The 24,097-nt window shown below is 41.9% G+C and overlaps 1 protein-coding gene across 3 annotated transcripts in view; it reads right to left on the bottom strand.

Moving 5' to 3' along the window:
• GLRA1 (glycine receptor alpha 1) overlaps positions 1-24,097 on the bottom strand; it is a 99,532-nt gene that overhangs the window by 58,824 nt on the left and 16,611 nt on the right. For 2 of the 3 annotated variants that reach the window (XM_033180676.1, XM_033180675.1), the window contains exons 2-3: positions 8,286-8,413; positions 2,711-2,778 (exon numbers count right to left, since the gene is read on the bottom strand). In XM_033180676.1, the coding sequence (XP_033036567.1) occupies positions 2,711-2,778; positions 8,286-8,413 (196 nt within the window). The remainder of the gene's footprint in view (positions 1-2,710; positions 2,779-8,285; positions 8,414-24,097) is intronic. The other variant, XM_033180677.1, reaches the window with a different exon arrangement.

A 24,097-nucleotide genomic window follows, 5' to 3' on the forward strand; every position in this document is an offset into this window, starting at 1 on the left:
GTCTCCATCATCATCACCATCATCAAAAATGTTTCATGAGCCTTTACAAAGCATATACAATGATAAACATTTTTCTAGGCTGGGAACGGTGGCTCATATCTGCAATCCCGGTGGCTCACATCTGCAATCCCAACACTTTGGGAGGCTGAGGTGGGTGGATCACATGAGGCCAGGAGTTTGAGACCAGCCTGGATGACATGGCAAAACTCCATCTCTATTAAAAATACAAAAATTAGCTGCGCCTGGTGGTGCATGTCTGTAATCCCAGCTACTCAGGAGGCTGAGGCACAAGAATTGCTTGAACCCGGGAGGCGGAGGTTGCAGTGAGCCGAGATCATACCACTGCACTCCAGCCTGGGCAACAGGGTGAAACTCTGTCTCAAAACAAAACAAAACAAAACAACACAAAACCATTTTTCTCTACAAACTACACATAATAACTTAATGATATCAGTATGTTAATTACTATTGGGATTTTACAGATGAAGAAACTGAGGCTTAAAGACGTGAAGCAAATAAGCTCCTCGCAGACAGAGTGAGCTCAGTGTATGTGACTCCAGAGCTGGGCTTTTAGTCACCACAGGAAGTAAGGCTATATCTTTCTTTTTTAGGAATCTGTTTGAAGGAATTAGGTCTGTGTTTGGTCATTATTGGGAAATGAGTGCAGATATGTGCACTTGTCCTCAAATAACCAGGTCCTTTACAGAACCAGGTGGTCCATTCCCTGACTTGGCTTGATAACCATTTACCATTGAGGAAAAAGAGTAGAAGTGTCAACATTTGCTGTACATATTACGATTAATACAAATGTCAACATGCTTCTGATCTTGGAGGAGGGGAAGAAAAGCAGAGGGGCTCATTAAGAGTGCTTGTAAGACATCCATTCAAAGGTGAAAAAAACATGGCTATTTATTTGACCTGGATATCCAGTGAAAAGCACCCATGTTTGTTAGCACCTAGCTAACAAGTGGAACCATCTCCATTTGGAGATAAGAGGCCTGTTACTTTAGGGAGTTTCACCAGTTGTCCTCTGAATGTGGGCATGATCTTCTTGACCATATCAAGACAGGCCTGTTTGCAAAAAGGACAGCTTCTAGACCATTTGCCACCTCATCTTGAACTCAGTGATTTTTGCCAGTCTGGGACCGAAAGGTTGGATGTAATCCCCATAAAGGCTGAGGACCAAATACTGGTTTTAATTGATAAGCAATATAATTGATTTGGTTTATTTATTTTAAAAAAAACTGTTGAGTATCTGTTATTCAATCACTGTGCTAGCTGCTGAGGTTCCCACAGGAAATGAGACAAGATACCAGCCCCCAAAGAACTTATGGTATAGTGACAGGAGGGACACATAAGCTAGTTGGTACAGTGGTAATTGTAAGTGGCAAGTGCTATTGTGGAAATTGTAAAATGTGTCATGGGAATGGACAGAAGGGACCTATCCCAGCCTTGGGTGAAGAGCACACATGAACTCACACACATGACGTGCATGTTAGAGTGGGGAGGCTTTCTGTGGAAATAATTCTAAGCTGAGTCTTAAAGGAGAATAGGAATTGGCAAGGGAAAGGAGGCTGGAGTGGGTGCTCTGGGCAGTGGCCTAGCAGCAATCACCAGAAGCCTGCAAAGCAGAGAGTGAGGGACAACCTGGCTAGAGAGCTGTAAGCAATCGGTGCAGCTAGAGTATGCAGCGGGAGAGGGAGGAGATGGAGCAGGGTTATTCACAGGGAGCCTCCTCAGCTTTGCAACAGAATTTGGGTTTAACACTGAGGGTGATGGGGGACCCATAGGAAGGATTAAAATCGGGGCAGTGGAGTGGTTAGATTTGTGTTTTGGAAAGGCTAGTATGGGAAAAAGTAGACTGGAAGGGGGCAAGTTGGAAGCCAACGAGAACCCTTTACAGTCATGTAAGCAAGCCACGATGGAAGCCTGAACTAGATTAGGGGCGGGTGGATGTCCAGAAATTGATAGGTTAGAGTTAACTTTAGGCTGCCCTGATTATTTTTTTTCACAAGCTAGATCACTTCCTTAACATAAGTACAATTGACTCTTCTGTTGAAAAAGCAAAAAGCAAAAAAGTCTGAGAAAAGTTTTAAAATACCATTATACTTATTCATAATTACTAATGTAATATTCAACCCTTGCAGACATTTGAAAAATATATAAATACTATAGGAAGAAAATAAAATTATTCATAAGTTTATAATTCAGAGATAATCACTGTCACAATTTTGGTATTTTTTTCCTAGGCATTTCTTCTAGTGTAATGGATTTATTTTAAACTTTTTTACTGTGAAAAGTTTTAAATATATTCAACAGTAGAGGAAATGTACAATTAATCCAATATACCCATTTCAGCTTCTATAACCAGCAGTCTTCTGCCATTCTGCAGTTGAATGTTAAACTTAAAAACAGGTCTTCACATTTTCTTTTACTCTAAAAATTTGACTTGTATAATTTTGTTCTTGTAATCCTGGGTGTTTGGCAGGTGCTTACCCTGCTAGCTCTTTGGCAATTTTCAGATGTTATGTATTCACTCAAAACATTTAATGTGACAGTAAAGACATCCAAGCCTCATGGTATACCACTGGAGACTTGAAAAAAACCCAGCTGATTCCCCACCTCCTTGATGGAGACCAATGCAGAGGATAAATATTTCATGGAGAGATATCCCCAGCAGGAACTAACAGCTTGTGTTTTGACTACTCACCATGGTTGTCTCAGCAATGGAACCAAAGCTGTTGATGAAAATGTTGCAGCTCACGTTCACTGGGGGACCTGCCAATCAAGAGAGATTCCTGCTTAACCCCATGGCCATGGAAGAACCCACAGGGTAGGACTCATTCCCAGAACACTGACTTCTGGAATGGATCGCCTTTGGTGGAGGAGATCCTTGCTTACTCTCCACCCCACCCCCAAGCACCTGGGATTCCCAGCTACCATTTAACATCTCTATGCCAGATTTCCTGGTCCCCAAGTGAGCACCAGGTACAGAACACCAGAGGCTGAGCTGAAATGTACTTTCATTAACACAGGATAATTCATCATCCGCCATATGGTTGAAATTCCTTCCCCAAGTCCCATCGGCTGCCTTTCAGCCACAAATTAGTGGCTGAAATATATTTATGGCTACAACATTTGGAGGCCATCTTGGGAATTACAAGGAACAGCAAGCTCCTTGCCTTGAACTTATGAACCAAGAATGCTTGTCTGAAAGGCATTGATGGGAATTACCAGCTGAGGAATTCAGAAGGAACCTCTGGGGAAGTCCACAGACTTTGTTAAATACTTTTCGAGCAAGTCTTCTGAATCCTACTGCAAAGCGTAGGAAAGAAATGGAGGCTTATTCACTGCTTTGCTATCTCATTGCTAGAGGAAATGTTGTCTCATTGAAGCCCAATCTCTTCACTTTATACTATTAATTATAGCAGTTGCCATTTACTAAACATTACAGGGATTACTGCTGTGCTGAGAGTATTGTTAACATCATCTCATTTCATCCTCTCAGCAACTCTAGGAGAAGGTATGGCTATTACCTTCATTTTACAGAAGAGAAAACAGAGGCTCAGAAAGGTTATTTGTTCATGGCTACATAACTAGTAAATGGGTGAGTCAGAGTTTGAGTTCAGATTTGTCTAACTCCAAGGGTGCTCATCTTAATGGTTATTCTGCAGGAAACAGGTTTAGAGGAAGGAAGGGGTATGGTCACGATCACACAGACAGTGGCAGAGTCCAGAATTTTCAGCAAGGGGTTTCCAAATAAGCCGACAAAAAGGACTGACATAAAATAACCAAAGAAAAATGTGAGACCATGGGTAAGAGTGGTAAAAGCAGCAGGAGTCCAGGCAAGAGAAGTTCTGGAGAATGAGGCAGGAAAGACCTCAGAAAGGTGATGACCTGGAGATGACTTTGAAGGTGAATAGGACTTGGATAAATGGTCACAGCCCTTCACATGAAGATTGTAATTTGCAATTTGTGATTTTCTTTTCAGGTCCACTTTCTTGATTCCTATGAGGTACTGAGGTAGGCAGGGCAGAATTTTTGTTCCTACTTGACAAAGGTAGCACCAAGAGTTTTAGTAACTCACCTAGGCTCATTCAACTAACAAGTGGTAGAACCAGGACTTGAACCAAAGTTTTCTCATTGTGGAAAGAAGAAAGTAGATATGTCCTTGTGCCCTCTGGTACCCATTGCATTCTGTCCCTCTTGAAAAAGTAGCCTAAGCATTTTGCTCAACCTAAGCTAGGATCAGAAGTCTTGGCATATAGGAGGGGACTCAGTCTTGGGATGAGAATCTAGGTTTTTCCTTCAAGGGATTATCAGTATCTCTGGGTTTTGGACATAACTCCAGCACTCACTGGTTGTTTGACCTTGGCAATGCCTTTTCTCTGTCCTGGGTCTCAATTTCCTCATCAATCTGGAGAGAGAGTAGCTCTTGATCTAGGCAGTCATTCTCAGCTCAGTGGTGTGGAATTCCTTTATGGAAGCTATCCATTTACATTTCAGGGTTGTAAGATTTTAGGTCTGGAAGGTTTCTTAAAGGTCACCTCATCACTTTCTCCCCAAACTGAAGTGCAGACAGGGTTATCTGCAGTAGAATCATCTGAGAACCTGTTAAACTACAGATTCTTTGGCCCAACCCCATACTAGGTGAAACCAAATCTCTGGAGGTTAGCCCAAGTCTAGTGTTCAGAGAGCTACCTGGGTGAGTCTCATGTACAGCAGGTTTGGGGACCACTGCTGTAGACCAGCTACCCATTCAAGGCTGAGCGCCTGAATACTTCCAGCAGTGGGAAACTCATTTTTTTCTTGAGTAGCCCTTTCCATAGTTGGATAGCTCTGTCTGCTAAAATTTTTTTCCTTGTGCTGAGTGGAAGTCTGCCTCCTTGTCACTTCCACCTAAACAAAGGTCAGGTGGAAAAAACTTGAATGGCCAGAATTTTTCTCCTTCATTTAGACTCAAACCCAGGTTTTTTTTTTTGTTGTTGCCTCATGCCATTAAGATACCCCAAGGAGTTACTACCTATGCCTTGAAATGATGTGCACAGAGTTCCCATCCAGTCCCTGCAAGTGTCTGGCACTGTGACTCCAATATAAATTAGTTTCTGATTTATGTGTGTGAGAGGGCGCCGGCCAAAAGGATCCTATGGAGAAGTGCAGTTCATTGAAATAAATCTGAAATTAAATTATCCTGGAGAAAATTACAATTCAGCTCTTGGCAGCAGGATAATGTATATATTTCATTAAATATTAAAGTTTAATTTTGCTTTTTTTTTGGTATGTATTTGCATTGGGCTGTACCCCTGATCCTAGGAGCCATTATAATAAACAAAGTCATAAAGAAGACACAGAGTAACAGAGCTGGAATGGCCTAGTCCTGCGGGATCATTTTACAGATGCAGAAACAGAGGCTGAGATACAGTAAGTGTCTCATTTGGGGTCATGCCTGTCAGGTAAGTAGAGGGAGGACTGGAATGCTGTTTTAGTGCCCTTTACTTCCACCTCACAGTTTCTTTGCCATTGTACTCTGCAGAGTGTGCTTGGTATTCCCGGCTACCCGTGTTTTCACGAGGGTCAGGAGCAGGGAAAATTTCTAGCACTTAAGGCAGCTGCTAAGTGATGGATCCCTCCGCAGAGTTTTTAAACGATGCCAACCTCTTTCTATCATGTTGGAGTCATAGGGGCCCTGATCCTCAGTGGCCTTTTCAGGAGCTCTATGGTTGTGTGGGGTTTTGGGGACTCTGATTTGTGTCGGTGGAAGCAGGAAAGGCATCAAAGGGCTCAGGGGCAGAAAATCCTCTCGGCAAGTTTTCAGGCCTCAGCACAAAGGAGGGCAGAGAAAACTTCTTAGCTCCTGCGGTGGGGCTCCAGGAAGCTGCACCTCATTCTCGGTCAGGTGGGGGTCGAGGGAGTTAAGGCTAGTGCAGGGTTGGGAGGGGCCTAAAAGATGAACTAGTTCTGTAGATATTGGGCCCAAGTGTTCTGAGTAAGGTTTTCAGAGTGGGAAGGTTGAAAGGGCCTTGATTCAGTGGTCAGGATAAAATTTTATTTCTTAAAAGCGTCCACTGCTAAGTAAGTAAATAAATAAATGAACAAACAAATAAATAAATCACTATTATTAGAAAAAGAATTAAGTTAGAGTAACTGGGTTCACGTCTCTGGTTTTGACAGCATGACTTGAAAAAGTCACTTAACTACTCTAAGCCCTAGCATATTTGTGGGCTCATTTATTTATTTATTCATTCACTTATGAAGGTTTATTGGGGCTTTTCTATGTGTCAAGTACAGTGGTATGCACAAAGAATAACTAATACATAAACTCTGGATGCACCCACGTTCAACAATTGAATGAGTTCCTCTCTCAGAGCAAGACCATGGCGCCTCTACATAGGATGGAGTTCTGAGAGAGCCCACCAGGGGGCGTGGTGGACTGGAATTCCTAAAAGCAGCGAGGGACAGAGGATGCAACCTGGTTGTCAAGGGCCCTAACCAGTTCTTGGAAGTGTTTGATTTGGCCGACAATGTTTTTAAAAGAGGTGATTTAGTTGTCAATTTGCAAGATTTCAGATAAAACTTCAGACTCAAGTCTTGTATTGGAAGGCTTGGCTGTACAGGGTCTGCATTCCTGCCTGATAGCCATCAACAAGAGCTGAGAAGTGGCTACCCTTAGATAAGCCCTATGTTTTCTGGTTTTATTTTCTTGTCTCCACCCTGCTTCATTCATATACTATAGTTGTCTTGCCCCTCTAGGTATCAGAGATTGTGACCCTGGTGAAGGCTTGAGCTGAGTGTGCTGGGGGCAGCAACCTTGTTCTTGACTTACCTGTCCTTGGGGTTATGCTAATTATGCTGGAAGCTATGGCTTCAGGAACAAGGTGCAGGGGGAGTGAAGGAGCCTTGAGGTAAATGGGGGAAAGTGGGCCCAAACAGAGACCTGGGTGCATCTCCCAGAACATTTTCTATTTGCAGAGTTGTGCGGAGCAAGCACTCTGAGAAGGGGACTTGAGAGCAGGGGGCAAAGTGAGCAAATATTAGGAAGCTGTTACCAGCTGTCACATGCCTTGTTTAGTCTTGAACTTGAGCCAAAGGAACAGTGAGGAAGGGCACCTGAAATCAAGGCTTGTCTAGGAAGCTGACTGCAGGTCCTTGGCATAAGATTTTTGCAAGGGTGCTGGGAGGAAAGTCAGAGTGCATAGGCTCCCAAGGAGGTCCTTAAGACTGCACCTGCAGGGTTCTGCTTGGCAGTTTGAGATGGCTGCAACCTCCTGAGGCATCAGTAAACAAAGGGAACTAGTCTCTTGGTTATAGACACTAAGTTCCCATAGGATTGTGAGAGGTAAAAGAACCTTTTCAGATCATCTGGAGTAGAGTTTGTGAACTGGCAACCCATAGGGCATATGTGGGTCACAAACATGTTTTATTTGAATTTACATGTTTTAGGAATTAGGAAGTCTCACAGAGATCTTGGTATCTGGCTCTTCTTGGAATACTTGATGCTCTGGCAACATGGGGCCTACATTTCTGCAGGACAACTGCAGACTGGGGCTAAGGAGAGGCTGCCCCTGTAGAGGAGCCTGTACCTCTATTTCTTCATAGTCTCCACCACTCCCTATTGTCTTACTCTTGGTTTGCCTCACTGATTTAAGTTATCAACCCTGGAAGGCATTTGAAATTATGACTCTGATTTAGACTAAAATTTTTCAAAATTATTTATTAGCCCACGGGAAACTTTCAGCTGAAGAATTTTAGTTGGGACCCCATTATTGAAAATAAAAGTGGAGCTGCTTGGGGAGGAGCAGCGTGGGCTTGCTCATCATGTCCTCTGCTTCTCCTTTGGGGGCACCTGCTGGAAGCCTGAAAGCTCCGTGAAGCATATGTTTAAAAGCTGCCGAAGTAATCAAGCCCATCACTGCACAGATGAAGAAACTGAGGCCCAAAGAAAGGGAGAGACTCATCATCTAAGCTCAGAGAATAAACTCGAGCCCAAACTTGAACCCGTTTCTCCACGTTCCATGTTTATCCTTCTTCCCATTATACAAGAGGTAGCAGATAGTTTTTAATTCACTTTTGGCCTCCTGGAAACCAGAGGTGCTGTTAAATTGAGTCCTCTGAGGCTTTGTCTGGGCTTGGTGGGAGAGAAGACTGAATTGATTAAGAATGTCTGCTTTGGGTAGAGGAAAGAGTCATGAGATTCACACTGTGTATTTACCATCTGCATGCAATACTATGCAGCTTTAATCTGGGAAAACATTTCCCTGTGGGTCTGGAAGGAATGTTTTCTCTACCTTTAAAATTGGGCCTGATCCTGGCATCATATCCGGAGGTTCTCCCCATTAACTTATCCAGGAAATCCGAGGGTGACATAGGCTTGGGTGCGGAGCGAGCAGCTTCAGCCTCCTTAGAAGCAGCAAGGCTAAGGAGGAAGAGAGGAAAGCAAAAGGTTAATGATGGCTCTTTCTCATACTGTGATCAGATCCCAGCCTTGTCCAACCTCTGTAGAACCACAAGAGTGTTCTTAGCTGGAGAAATGAGTAATATGGGTCTTTAATGAGGTAAGGCCCTGGTTAAATTGTTTACCCAGCCCAAATATCAGCCAGCATGGTATCCTGGCAGGCAGCGAAGTGTCTGATTGATGCTGAGAAGTCACTGACATTTTTAGGGCTTCATCTCTGGGATTTTGAGTAACCACACTTGGCAGCTGGGTGTCCCTGGGAGAGAAGAGTGGAGGGTTAGTCTTTTAGTAGACCTAACCCTGTGTTGGGCAACTGCACTCTCGCAGGTCCATAGAGCCACACAGACAGAAAGGATGTTAGAGATCAAATAATTTACCATTTCCTCAAGGTTTATTTTCAGAATCAGAGTCACCAATTTTTTAAAAATTTGCAAAGTCAGATGCATTCTGGAACACAAATTTTATCAGGCATTTTACCTCAAGTCTCCTCAGAAGCTTTGACAAGCTTATGTGCTTGTACTTATGGGATCACTGTCTCAAGAAACACAAACTTCAGAAAATCTCACTTGGGAAATTGAGGCCCAGTTAGCAGAAGGGACAGACGTAGGACCCAGAGTAAATCGGTAGTAGCCTACTTCACTGTATCAAGAGTTAGGTGATTAGAAATCAGACTGTGGGGATGCATCACACTGTTTCTGTCACCCCTCTCCCACCCCACACCCGTTCAACAAAGTGGCTTTAGGGCCCCATTCATACCACAGTATGAATTACTCATGTATTAAGAACATGACTCTCCCTCTGCCAAACTCTTTATTTATTTATTTAATTTTAAGTTCTGGGATACATGTGCAGAATGTGTAGGTTTGTTACATAGGTATACATTTGCCATGGTGGTTTGCTGCACCTATCAACCTGTCATCTAGGTTGTAAGGCCCTCTTGCATTAGGTATTTGTCCTAATGCTCTCGCTTCCCTTGCTCCCCACCACCCGACAGGCCCTGGTGTGTGATATTCCCTTCCCTGTGTCCATGTGTTCTCATTGTTCAACTCCCACTTATGAGTGAGAACATGCAGTGTTTGGTTTTCTGTTCTTGTGTTAGTTTGCTGAGAATGATGGTTTCCAGCTTTATCCATGTCCCTGAAAAGGACATGAACCCATTCTTTTTTATGTCTGCATAGTATTCCATGGTGTATATGTGCCACATTTTCTTTATCCAGTCTATCATTGATGGACATTTGGGTTGGTTCCAAGTCTTTGCTATTGTAAATAGTGCTGCAGTAAACATACATGTGCATGTGTCTTTGTAGTAGAATGATTTATAATCCTTTGGGGTATGTATACCCAGTAATGGGATTGCTGGGTCAAATGGTATTTCTGGTTCTAGATCCTTGGGGAATTGCCACGCTAAACTCTTAAAGCATATAGATTTCAATAAGAGTCAATGTTGAAGTCTCAAATTAGTGCAGAACACTAATTTGGGTTGCTTTGGGCAACTGAGCTTTCCTAGTACTGAAATTATATCCAGGAGATAGTTAGGAGCCATGAGCAGCACTGACATGTGCTTGTGGGACTGGGATGTTGGAGGAAATGCATAGAGATATGAATGTATGTGTGTGTCTGTGTGTGTGTGTAAGGTGGAAGCTTCTGTCACCTAGCCAAGCAGCACATAACGTTCCCCAAGGATTTGTACCCAACCGTCTTGTTCTTCCTCGCAGCTTCTTTTCTGGTCTCATCAGTTGTAACTGTTTAAGCAATCAATTAATAATGGATGACTCTCAAATCCGTCATCACCCTGGCCTCTTCCTTAAAACCCCCTTCCTAATTTGAAAACACCTGTGGGACACGTTTATCTCAATGTTCTGCCAGTGTCTCAAATTCATCTCCTAACCTGAACTCTACAGCTTCCTTCCCAGACTTGCTCCTCTAAATCAGTTTCCCCAGATGACGTCAATATACTTCTGCTCTCTAGGATTAGAAGCCTCAGAGCCGTCTTGTCTCCTTGCTCCTCCACCCCTCCCAACACCCATAAACTCACTCACCAGGTGCTGATGTAGTTATCTGTGTTTGTGTTTTAAGAGCAGGAGTCATGGTGGTTTTATTTATTATTTGTTTGTTTGTTCTTTCATTCCCCACTGTGTCTACCATGGTGTCTCTTACTTAATTGGTGCTCAGTAATTGCACAGCGAATGAATGAATGAATAATGTGCTACTTTAATTAATCAAATATCCTGGCTAGTAAAAAGTGTTCATAAATATTTATATGTGGATTAACAATTTTAAAATAATTAGACTATTATACACAGTAATGGAAAATATTGAAAGCAATCTGGTATTGGTTTGAAGATTCGGAGGGTATTCTAGGACTCTTTAGACACTCTTACTATTGCTTAATAATCTGAAGATCCTTACTCATATCCTGGGGAGCTAATTTTGATGGACAGGGTGAGGAACAAATGCGCTTTAGTTTCTTTGTGTGTGTCTATGGATGTAGGTGAGTTTGTGTGATGTGGGCAGGTTTCTAGGTATGACTGTATACACGTGTTATGTATACAGATGGATGGATGTGTATGGATGTATGTGGGGACTAGAGTGTGCGTGGGGGTGTTTGCAGATGCATAGTGAATTAGGTCACATAGGTTTGTATCTGCAAAATGTGAATTTCTGTGTTCATGTGTATGTATGTCAAGTATCTCATTTAGTATGGGCATTTTTTGTGTATATATGTGAGGTGTCTGTATGTGAGCTGTATATATACATGGGATATAGGCTGTGAATGTGTAAAATGCTTCTGTAGATGTATGTCTGTGATGTGCATATTGCATGTGTTTGTTTTTGAAATGTACTGTGAAACATAATATAGAATAATGCAAAAGAGTGAAAAGAACAGATGATTTGGAATTCATCCTGTTTTAGTCATTTATTAGCTGTGTTACCTTGGGAAAGTTACTTAACCTGTCTGAGGAGCTTTAGTTTTCTTACCTGTCAAATGAGTTTTGCACAAGGAATAACTGAGGTAGCATAGTTAAAAATACCTAGGACTGCTCTTAGAACACAGCAAGTGCTCGATACATTGTTTTTCTCTTTGCGGCATGGTGTGTGTGTGTGTGTGTGTGTGTGTGTGTGTGTGTGTTTGAAGCAGTTCAGAGTGGGTCTGGGGCTGCTCCTTGTCTCACAGCGCTTTCATCTGCACCGTGGAGCCCACATGGCTGGAAGGCCCTCCCAGATGCTTCCCATGGCCCACAGTTGGGGCCACAGTCCATTCAGCACTGGACTCATGGCTGCTGTGTGGCTCTGGTGTAGGCAGAGGGGACCACAGGCACGCAACTAGTGATTTATGACTTTTCTGCTGTTATAATTCACTTCTAGAACCTCTCTAGGAGTGGCAGTTATGAAGCTTTCATAAGCTCCCTTACTCTCTCCAACCCCTCCTCTCTGATAATAAGATTTGGGAACGTAGTACTCCCTCCCAGCAGTTCCTGGAGCACAAGTGATCTCTTGGCCCTTAGGCCTCTCTCATAAGCCTGAATCCTATTAGGCAGTACAGTGGGAGAATGAATTCGCCCCAAATTATCTCATACCATTTGCTATTGCCCTAACATGCCATTTAATACCAGAATCCTCCCCAAAGCTGAAGAGTCTTCTGGTTATTCTAACTTGCATGTCTGCAGTAAGGTATTTGCAGTCTGGTCACCCAGCCACTGGCTCACTTAAAACCTTGGCACTGAGCCGAAGTGGAGGGAATGAAGACTCCGGGGGGTTAAGTTACTGGCCTCGGGTCACACAGCACTTTAAAGACAGAAGGAATTAGAACTTACATTTTCAAGTGTTGACTTATCCAAATGCTACAACGTAAGGGAAAGTCCTTTGTAAATTGTGAAGAGTATAAAATCATGATAGTCATGCTATTATTACGATTTGTTTCTGAAGCTTGTTCTGCCCTGTTATATCCAAGTAAGTCAAAACATGTGTCTGAATTCTAGCAATCTGTATATACACTGCTCTGAATTTGCCACACTTAAAAATGGAGAGGAAATCGTTGTGAACTACCCAGTGATCCTCTGTTTTGTCGAGTGATTCACAATAGCATATTCTGAGAATCTCTAGTCCAGCCTCTCCCATATATTATTTACCAGCTGTTTCCTGTTACCCCTTTCATAATTTTTGCCCTGTTTGTTCACTACCTCTGTCATTCACTTAATTATTTTCATTAAATTGCCTCACTTCTTTTAAGTTTAAACTTACTTAAAAGGAAACTACATTTCACTACTCACAAATAGAAAACTAATATTACTTGCCATAATGGAAGAGAACCATAATAGCAAATACAATGACAACAAGACAAAAAGAGAAGAGTTTACAATTCTAGTGATCTGCTGCTTGCCAATGTTCTGAGCCCAAGGCCTCCTCTAAGTTACAAAGGAAGTGCAGCAAGTGTAGGACAGGCGTTAGAGGCATATTAACATCTAACGAGACTTCCGGAGATAATAAGAAAGATTGGAAGAGAATTGGTGCAATAATGATTTATTGTTATTATGTCAATCACTTCAAATCCTCCTCCTCCCTCACTGTGCCCTAGGCCAAAAGTTCCCAACTCTTTTCCAAATACAAAGGCTCCATATAATGCCAAAGTAGCTGTGCCTCCCTCCACTTGATAATCTTTGTACATTTCTGTCTATATTTAGACAGCACAATTTGAACAGGATTATTCAAAACTCCCCCTCTCCACCCTGGTGAATCTGATGTGCTGTGCATCTGTGTAGAGTAAATATGCATTGGGGAGCTCTTTTAGTACCAACATTCCCAGTTAACTTAAGCATTTGCTTATAGACCATGAGCTGCTGGACGGAAGAGCTGGGAATGAATCTGAGAAATGAAACACTCAATTGTTAAAATTTTCTGACCTTATGACAGTATTTGGAAATGATGCGGTTTTTTTCAGGGATTACTAAAATATGGTGGGTGAATCAGACTCAGTTTAGGCAGATTTGATTAATGGTAATTTTCAGAAAGACAGTGAGGTCTTCTGAGACCAAGTTTTCTATTCCTTACTGAGAAGGCTTATTACGATAGATGCACTGACTATACAAAACATTAGACTATTATACACAGAAATGAAAAATACTGAAAGCAATCTAGTGTTGCTTTGAAAATTCATAGGGTATTCTAGGACTATTTAGACACTCTTGCTTAATAATCTGAAGATCCTTACATCCTGAAGAGCTAGTTTTGATGGACAGGATGAGGAACAAATATATTTTAGTTTCTTTTTGTGTGTCTATGGATGTAGGCGAGTTTGTGTGATGTGAGCAGGTTTCTAGGTATGATGTATTAGGTATGTTATGTATACAAATAGATGGATTTTTTTTTTTTTTTTTTTTTTTTGAGACGGAGTCTGGCTCTGTTACCCGGGCTGGAGTGCAGTGGCCGGATCTCAGCTCACTGTAAGCTCCGCCTCCTGGGTTCCCGCCATTCTCTTGCCTCAGCCTCCGGAGTAGCTGGGACTACAGGCGCCGGCCACCTCGCCCGGCTAGTTTTTTGTATTTTTTTAGTAGAGACAGGGTTTCACCGTGTTAGCCAGGATGGTTTCGATCTCCTGACCTCGTGATCCGCCCGTCTCGGCCTCCCAAAGTGCTGGAATTACAGGCTTGAGCCACCGCGCCCGGCCAAATAGATGGATGTTTATGGTTGTATGTGGGGATTAGAGCATGGACTAGACTTTCCACCACCTTCTGGTCAGGGGATTTGTCACACTAAGAGACTTTGGTACTTAAAGGACCTCGGATGTTACTCCTAATGACAAAGACTATGCAAAGCTCCAGGAGTAGAGTTCAACAGAGGGGTTGGAGGCAGGGTGATGTAATGAAGTGGGGGGCTGTGTGACCTTCAGTGAGTCACTTCCCTTGTTGGCTTTCAGTTTCCCCAGTTATATAATGAAATTAAGATGATCTCTAAGAGCCCTTCCATCCCTGTCATCATTTTATGAGTCTATAATATTCCTTCTTTTTTTTTTTTTTTCATACACCTGGTCTGGGGATCCAGATTTGTCTGGACATCCAGATTTGTCTGGACTTCTTTGGAGGAATGGGATTTTGTATCTTGGTTCTTCCTCACCTAGTCTCAAGACTTTTTTCTCCAAAGGGTCAATCTGTTTCTCAAGGTTTACTTGGAAGAAAGGCCAGATCAATGTTCAGATTCTCATTCTTCAGTTGCAGCATCAATTGCAAATAGGGAATCAATGTAAAACTGTCAATCTGAATTACAAATGAGCTAGAGTTGACAGTAAAACTGGGGAGAAACAATTTCAGCTACATTTTACATGGCACCACACCCCCAAGAACCACTCTGGGTTAGCAGAGGGGATCCCCCTGGTCAATTCCCTCTCCAGTTCACCATGAGCAGAGAAGTTCAGGAGATCAGGATGGAAAAAGGGGAGGAAAGACAAGAAGGGGGCAGAAGAGGGACTAAGAGGCTGAGAGCAACCAAGGGAAGGACCCATACAGCTGGAGGAGGAACTTGGAGGTGCAGATTGAGGACAGGGAGGTGGGAGGTGGAAGAGGAAGAGGACACTGAAAACGAAGGAGTTTGAGGCACGGTCAGCACTATAATTGAGGAATTCAGTAAGCACAGTGGACAGGTACCCAACTACACTTGGTGAGAGGATGAGAAGTCTCCAAGAGGCTTTGTGGAGAAAATGACATTTTAAGTAAAACTTGAAGGTTAGGTATGGAGTTGGCCTGGAAAAATACAGGAGGAAGAGTGTTTGGGGTAGAAGGAACAGGATGTGTAGTTTAGAAGTGAGAGACAACTTGGAGAACTGAAAGAAGAGTTTAGTGTGTGTATGAAGGAGGGAGGGAGAGAAGAGAATGGGAAATGATGAGAAATGAAGATGAAACACTTGTGGGTAGGCTCTGTCTTGTTCAGTGCCTGGCAGGTAGTAGTAATTAAAAATTCGATTTGACTGGCCTTTGCTCTCTAATTATTTATTGTCCAGTAGATAGAATAGTTTAGGTACTTAAGAAATTATAAGAGGCTGCCACTCTGCTTAGGTGGCATAATTGGACTGCTATGGTGGCTCAGTGGTGGAAGGCAGTATTTGGGGGAAAGGCAGGGATTAATTAGAGAAATCATCTGAGTTTTATTAATTATAGCTTCTGTGTGCTTTTAGAAAGACCCAACATTTGCCATTTTCAAATTGTGTATTCACGGGAGAAAGCTTTCTCTTGCCCCATTGCCTGTGGGCTGTCTTTTTCTAAATGAAAAAGAAATGGTGGATGGTGAGGAGGGGTAGGTGGGTGTCCTGGTCTTCTGGGAAGAGGTGGGGCTGAGCTGGGCTGGCACTCTTGGCTTTCTAGGCTGAGCCAGTTTCCTATCCCTGGCTCTGATCCCAAGGCACTTGGGGCTTGTCGTGCAACCTGGGCCCTGCTGGTCACCCTCAGCTTTGCCTGAGTTGGATCATCAGGTCAGCATCTGGCTTCCCCCAGCCAGCTGTGCAATTCTGATTTTATTTGATTGCAGTAAGGGGCTTAGGCTGGCCGGAGAGTGCTTGACATTTTATTACTGTCACTTCATGATCTGCTAAGCACCCCTGGGAACAGAATGTCACTGTTGGCATGCCCTGAGCCCAATTCACCTCAGGGTCTTATGGAACAAGATACCTCTCCCCCTTCCTGTCCTACCTCCCACAGTTATTACTGCCCCCTATAGGGAACCCTTATCTGAATAAGAAACACATGTATTTGCACATGATTTTCTTCTTGTAGCAATGTAAAATCCTGGATTCTTGGAGCTGGACTAAACCTTAAAATCTCATCTGGTTCTGCCTCTGCACCTGAGGAAGTCTGGTCCTCTAGGGATCCCATATACTATGTAGCATCAGTTTCCATGTTTTCCTCTGGATAACCTTCCATCCACTAACTCTCCTGCCTTATCGTATGTATCCCCACAAAGTAGGGCCACCTAGAGAAAGGTGAATGAGGTACCTAGCAAAATTTAAGGAGGCACTCAATCCCAGGGTTTCATAAATGCCAATCCTGCACTTGCAGGAACCAGAGAGTGAGCACCTCCTTAAATTTTGTGCCTCACCCGCTTCACTCTAGTCCTGGCCCTGCTACAACATCCTAAATCCCTGAGCCTGGTCTATAGAGTGGGATTTCCTGTAGTTTATAAAATCTATTCACCCGATGAGGGGGTCTCTTTACCTCTTACAGCATCTCACTTTATTTTCAAAAAGTTTCTCGTTTTTCTTGTTTGGTGGCAAGAAATGACATTAATTGAGCACCTGCTGTTCCCAATGTGGACTCTGAATTGCACATTACATATTTTATCCCGTTTAATCCTCCAAACAGCCTGAGAGGCAGGGATGCCTGTCCCCATTTTACAGGTGAGAAAAGTGAGGCTTAATCAATTTTGTGGCTTGTGACTTGATCTCTCCAGCTCTGGCATTCCACACTGTATTTGCTTACAGTACATTGATGTTTTCTTTTTTCTCATCTTCCTTACTCTATGCACATGTGTGAAGGCTGGAGTCATGACAGCCCTGGTCTTTTCTGGTTCAAGCCAAACTTTCAGCTCTGTAACCTTCTTTTTTCTCAGAATTGGGGCCATCAAGGTGTTATATAGACAAAACCCTGAAATCATGATTTTCACAAATGTCTCTTCAGGCTCTCAATAAACATGGTTTTCATGAAGAGCCTGGCACACAGTTAGAGCTCAATAAATATTTGTTAAATGGATGATATATACCTGAAATTCCAGAGGAAGCTTAATTTAGCTGTGTAACATTATTTGTCATCAGTGATAGGATTTGACTGGAGTCCAAAGAGTCCTAAACTATGGCCCTGATACTCTTAGTCAACCCCTTGGGAAAATATTTAATGTCCTCAGGGAAAATACAAGGCAGAAAAATAAGAGAAAAAGTCATTTCTTTCAGTGGTATTCACATGAAATGTCTTGGACTACTGGCCTAGGTCAAACCTATGTTTACACATAAACCCTACATTCCTGCTTCCTTATGTCGCTATTTATAATTCTACCACAACCATCTCACTTTGCCCCAACTGTATCTATGCGTCTTACTCAGAAGAATTTTCCCGTGCCTCTGACTTTCAGTGTTCTGCAGGCTGGTCCTATGGTGAAAGAATGCTTGGCTTAAGCCTGGGGGCATCGAGTGGCCCTCAGATGAGTTATGGTGTGAAGAATCCAGGGGGATTCTTCAGAGGCTTGAGTGTGGAAGAACAGGCCTATTGGGTTTACTCTGACTGAGGGAAAGCTCTTAGCAGGCCCTACATAATCAGCATGCATCCCACGAGTTGGACAGAAGAGCAAATGGTTCTCATTACCTTCAATGCAGCTTTTTTTAAAATCAGAAATATCTCACTGGAGAAATGTGCCTTTGCGCAGAATGGAGCCCAGGCTTCTGGACAGAAAGTTTTGGGAAAAAAGATTGCATTAATCAGCAGGCATTGGTCATTTGAGGTTGCAAAGGCCTGGGAGTATAGATATTGAGGAGACAGCAACAGGATAAAAACAGATGAAGACATGATATTAGCTACTGACAGTAATGGCTATCATTCATTGATACTTTACATATTTCACTGTATTTAATCTCTTCTCAATACCATGAAGATGACATCATTATCCCCATTTTACAGATGCGGAAGCTGACACTTTCATTTTCAGAAAATTTACCTGAGGTTATGCAGTTTGTAAGTGGTAGCCCCATGAGACAACTGGTCTCTGAAGCCCATGATATTAATCACTATAATTTATTGACTCTTCCGAGTGATAGTGATTTGCAGAGTCCCTCTGAGGAGTCTCTCTGGTTCATGATATAACTGTTTCCTCATAACTCTGGAATTACAACTGGGAATTTTGGAGGTCTGGGAATTGGAAAGTATGGGTTGGGAATAATGTAATTGATAATCACTTGCACACATGTAACACTTTCAGTTTTTATGGCACTTCTAAATCCATCACTACATTTGATCCTCACATCTGCCCTGTGAGAGCATCTCCATGTCCAGGTGATGACACCGAGGCTCGATTGAGAGGTAGGAGGCCTGCTCAGTCTCAGATGGTAGAACCATAACATAACTGGAGGGCTCCAGGTCTGGTCTGGGTTATCCTCTGCTTGACTCCTTGGCCATTCCCCAGAACCAGTCATGATATGGAAAAACCTTCTTGACTGTTTATTACATCATTTCTATCACACTTTAGTTGTAGTCAACTTGCCTTTTGTTTTGCCTTTTTCTCAGTTCACTCATCTTGAAAATAGTACCTGCCTTTACCAACTGCAGGTGTTTGAATGGCAGAAGGTCACAGTACTTTTACGGATGCTGTGGAAATAAACTCTCATTTCTCAGGTTAGTCAACTTTATTCATTAGGTGCTTTTAGATACTGATAAGTTCATTTTAGATAGCATTAGTTTATGATTTCATTTACTTATTTAGTTAAAATAATTAGGAAGTGCCTATTATATTTTCAGAGATTGTACTATGTGTTAGAGGAGGTTACAAATAAAATAATAACAGCCAGCTCTTACTGAGTGGTTATAAAGTACTGTACCAGGCATTACACCAAAAGCTTTATTTGCAATACTTAATCCCCAAGATAACCCTTTGAGTTGGGGTATAATTACCTCTGTTTTTTCTGATGAGAAAAGTGAGGTCCATAGAGATTAAATAATTTATCCAGGTTCACCTGTCCTTACAGACTTCTCTCTTAACTATATCAGTGATGAATGTGCAATAGCTGTTGCTTTCCAGGGGCTCTCAAACTAGTAGAGGAAAACGTATGTGAGAACACATAAGTGCTTTAATATCCAGGGCCTTTAGAAAAAACCATACCACTTTTCCCTTCCAAGTCTATACTAGTTCAAACTCATAGTGGAAAAAAAAAGCCAAGTTGCAATGAACCCATAGGAAATGCATCAGCAAAACTGTAGTATTTATCCCAGAGAAAACAGAGGTTTCATAGGAGTAGAGCTTGGATGTGTGTGATCTTCAAGCATCCAAAGACTATGATTCAAAGGAGGATGTTCAGAAAATAAACAATCCTCACTAGGCACTGAGGAAGAAATGATTTTAAATTGTAGAAAGGGCAATTTGGATTAAAACCTGAAGCTGCCTTTAATAAATGGAGTGACTGGTCTTCAGAAAGTGAACACTTAACTGTGAGTTGGTAGAGTTTAGCTGAAGTGGGTATTTGCATGTAAATACAGAGTTTTAGGGACGCTCCAGGGCTCTAATAATGCTCTCTAAATAGCCTTTGTTGATTCCCCTGAATCCTTTAAGGCAGAGTCAGAGCTGCTGCTATGCTCAGCGGGGTGAAACTTCTTTGTTTCACTCAGCAGGTTCCAAAGTCTTGGGCAAGAAGTGAGTAGCAGGGTCATAGAATTATGAGACCTGGTCATCCTGTGAATTAAAAAAGACATTCACTGATCACCTGCTATAAATTAATAAATGTATATTATACTCCTGCAAGACTATCATCTCCATTTTATAGATAAGAAAACTGACTCAGAGATTAACTGAGAATAGCAAAGGCTACTACCAATGACCAAATACTTTCTAGGTGCCATCCACAAGTTAAGAACTGTTCCATACGGGCATTCTAATCTTCCTCACAACTTTATGAAGCATCAAACATTTTATTTTCTATTTTTCAGATAAGAAAACTGAGACTTGGGGAGATTGACAGACTTAATCAAGGTGAGTTAGTGGCAGAGCTGATACATGAATCTAATTGAGGTGAAATTTTGGCATACGTTTTGGAGCCGCTGTTCAAATCTGCTAAAACAGCTCACTCAATTCAAATATGTATGGTTTTAAGTTTCTACTCTTCTGTGGTTTAGTATAACCTTCCAGAAGGAATATTTACTTAGGAGAATTCAGGAAAAGTATCATTGACACCCTGTGGAACTTAATGAGGTGGAAGGAAGAGTGATGGATGACGAAGAAACGACAAGGCTCTGTGGCCAATGCCCCTTTACTCTTTCAGGATAAAGGAGCTCTAGGGTCCTTGCTGAGGTTTTCTTCTCTTCTTGGGATTTCTGTCCTTTTTACCCTGTACCTTCAAGATCCTCCAGCAGGTCACCTCTTTCTAATGCACAGGGGGACCAAATGGGGTCCTGAGTCCCACTGCCTTCTGCCACTTGTTTCATGTCTCAGAGGCAAAGAGAAGCGACCTTGGAAATGCAACAAGCTGTGGATGTGGAGTCAGAGATTCTGGTTTTGCAGAATTCTACCTGTTGCAATTCTTCCTTGTATGATCTTGGGCAAGTCCTTTACTACATGTAACCTTCAGCTTCCTCATCCATAGTGTGTAGATAGCTCCTGTTCTAACTTTTAAATTACTATTTAAAATAATGTCGAAGAAAGCATAAGAACTTGTTTTCTGGCTGAAACAGGGCGTGCTCCAGGGCTAAGCACATGGACTCTGGCATCAAATCCAGGCTCTGTCTTTTACTAGCTGTGTGGCCTTGGGCAAGTTCCTTATTCTGTCTAAATCTTTGTTTCTGCATCTGTAAAATGAGGGTGATAGTTGTTGCTCATAAGGTTGTAAGGAATAAGCATTTTTTTACAGTGCTTACTTTGGTGCGTGGCACAGTGTACATGTTCGATACAATTTTTATTGATTCAAAGAGAGTTGGCGGATCTAGGCTTTGTGATGGGGGATGAATATATGAACTTCCAGAAGCTTTTTGTGCTTTATATTGGAATCTAGAAGGGCCACCCACTCTGACCCTAGAAGAGTACCACAGCAATCTCAGGTAGTTGTACTATGCTCTTAGTAATTTATCTGTTATGTAGTAAATTAATAGCGTTACTTTGGCATTTCAATCAATAGGATTAAGATGATATGATGGTAACAGAGTAGTAATTGCTGCTGCACATATGGAAACTTTCAAGTGGTAAAAACTATTTTTCACAAGTTGGCTGGTTGCCCTCAGACCAGATTCTTTCAATTCTTGAAAAAAAAAATTCCTCTGATGATTAAAGCAAAAAAATGCACATTGGAAAAATACAATGAGGTTCAAGGAAAAAAATGAAAACCCACCTGGGAATCGCATTATCTAGATATCTACTGTTAACATATTGCTAAATTTCTTCCAGGTCTTTTTTCCCTCTACAGATTACAATCAGTGTTGTTTCCTCTTTTTTTTTGACTGAAGATTCTAAATGAGCATTTTCTATTGCTATTAAACCTTTAGAAACACAATTTTAAATGAGTGCATATGCCAGTGTGTGGCTGGCATATGCACTCATTTAAAATTAGTATTCATTTTGCTCTCCCACAGTTGATAGGCATTTATATTATTTTCAATTTTTAGCTATCATAAATTATGCTGGAAAAACCCCCTTGGTCACAAACCTCTGTTCATGTCCTAGAAGCAAAATTGCTGAGTCAAAGCTAGAAATATTTCTGAGGCAGAAAGGCCATAGCAGAGTAAAGGAGCCCCTCCCAACCCCCCAGGACCAGCAACTTGGCTCTCATTGAAAATTAATTCTTCATAAGGCAGTGTGCTAGGGGCAAGGGCTGAAGGCAATGGCGAGTAAGTAAAAGTTGAAAAGGAGAGAGGTGACTGCTTCCACTTTTTCCCTTTTTCTCCACTGACTCACATTGCCCGTGAAATTGTAGACATTGGAATGTGCTGGAGGGGAGAAAGAGCTCTTAGTGACAGATTGTTCAGAAGCCCAACATCGCTTCGTGCTTTGCATTTCCTTTTCTGTTAAATTGCCCTGCATATGTCTTCTGCCTATGTCATATTCATTTTTTTTTAATCCCTGAAAGTACTTACATTTTGTAAGCATTTCCTAAATGCTCGAAATGGGGGTAGGATAGCATGGTGGACTCAAATCTGATTCTGCCATTTATTAGCTGGTTCTGATTTATTAGCTGTGTGATCATTTAACACTTTCAAATTTGTTTCCTTATCAGTAAAATAAAGGTAATAATAGGGATACTTTCTAAAATTGTTGGACTAAGCAAGAAAATATGTATCAAGTGAGAATTGCAGTGCCAGGCACAGAGGAACTACTGAGTATGTTAGCAATTATTACAAAGAAAAATAAGGTTCAAATAATTGCACTAAAATCTTATGCCAACCTAAGTTTAACCTAATAATTCTTAAGAACTTCAGAAAAATCTGAAGACTGAAGGTGTCAGGAATGCAGGAAATACCGGATGTGGGCTGTACTTCCCATCTTGGCTAATTTATTATATTCAGTTGTAGGTCCTGCATTTTAAGAGGGACATTAACAGGTTGGAGCAGGTCCAAAAGGGAACAACTGGGCTGGTAAACAAACTTGAAATTGACCTGTAAGGAATAATTAAAGACTCTGTGGGTGTTTGGCTCAGAGAAGACTTAGGCAGAAGGGATTGGTCCATTGGGCTGTTAGGGGAAGAGGGACCCAACTTAATAAAATAATGATTTGAGTATTTTTATTTTCCAGACATCTAGCTTTGCAAATAGTATTTACTTTTTCTTCTCCAAAACACTACACGAGGTATGTATTTGTGTTCCTATTGTACAGATGAAGTAACAGGCACAGAGGCAGAAGTGACTTGACAGTTAGTGTGGTTAATAGGTGGAATGGTAGGAATGGAGCCAGGTCTTTCTAATTCTATAGTTTGAGTACCTTCTACAGCCCACTGACTTGTTCCAAGTGACCAGGGAAGGCCTGTCAGACTTTTAAAGAGCAAAGTGGCTGCTGATACATGTGAGGAAAGAATATTTAGACCATTAGAGCCACCCAATAATGAAAGAAGCTGCCTAAGTAGATAATGAGTTTCTTGTCACTGGAAGTATTCAAGGAGAGGCTGAAGTTCTGCTCAGTAGCAAGCTGTAAGGATGACAGCTGAGGAGTGGGCTGAAACTGTGACTTTATTACTTACTTGGATGTTCTTGAAAGTTGCTTAACTTCTCTGAGCCTGTTTCTTCATCTATAAACTGAGAATATAGCCTAATTGTAGAAGACTTACAAAAAAATTATAGATAAATTGTTTAGCCAAGAAGCTGGTATACAGAAGTTGCTCTTTATATATTAAGTGAAAAATTATCTATAATCTTTCTATTTGTATCTGTGGCTCTCATTTATTTGGTGACATTGCCTACTCACTTCTTCATTGGGAAAAATTTTAGACTTGGAGAGGTCACCTCCTGGGTGAGTATTTTACTTCACTTCTGCAGTGGCAGGTACATGCTAATTTCTATCCCCTTAGGCAAATGACAGGTTGGACTTTAAAACATGGGCAGTGGAATAAACAAAAGGAAGAATGTTTAGACTGAAATGTTAAGCAATAGCATAGACATTATTGGGGGAAAGATTAGAACCACACAGCTAATAAACCGTGTCACCCTGTGGATCAAATATTAGATGGGTTCGAGGAGCCCACTATATGCCCAGCACTGTGCCATGTGCATTAGAGTTCAATCAATTGGAGGCACTGTCTTTGTCTACAAAGGTCGCAAGGCCTGGGATGGCTCAGACAGTTGTGAAAAGATTAGCTGATAGGACTGAGTGTTATTCTGTGCTATATCTTTTGGTTTGGATTGCAGCCCCTGGGCAATTAGGGAAGGGACGCTCAGAGGCAAGAGATGGAGAAGATGACCTTGCAAGGTCTCTTTCTTGCCTGGGATTTTC

This window comes from Trachypithecus francoisi, unplaced genomic scaffold, assembly GCF_009764315.1.
Source record: "Trachypithecus francoisi isolate TF-2019V2 unplaced genomic scaffold, Tfra_2.0 Lachesis_group2, whole genome shotgun sequence".
NCBI lineage: Eukaryota > Metazoa > Chordata > Mammalia > Primates > Cercopithecidae > Trachypithecus > Trachypithecus francoisi.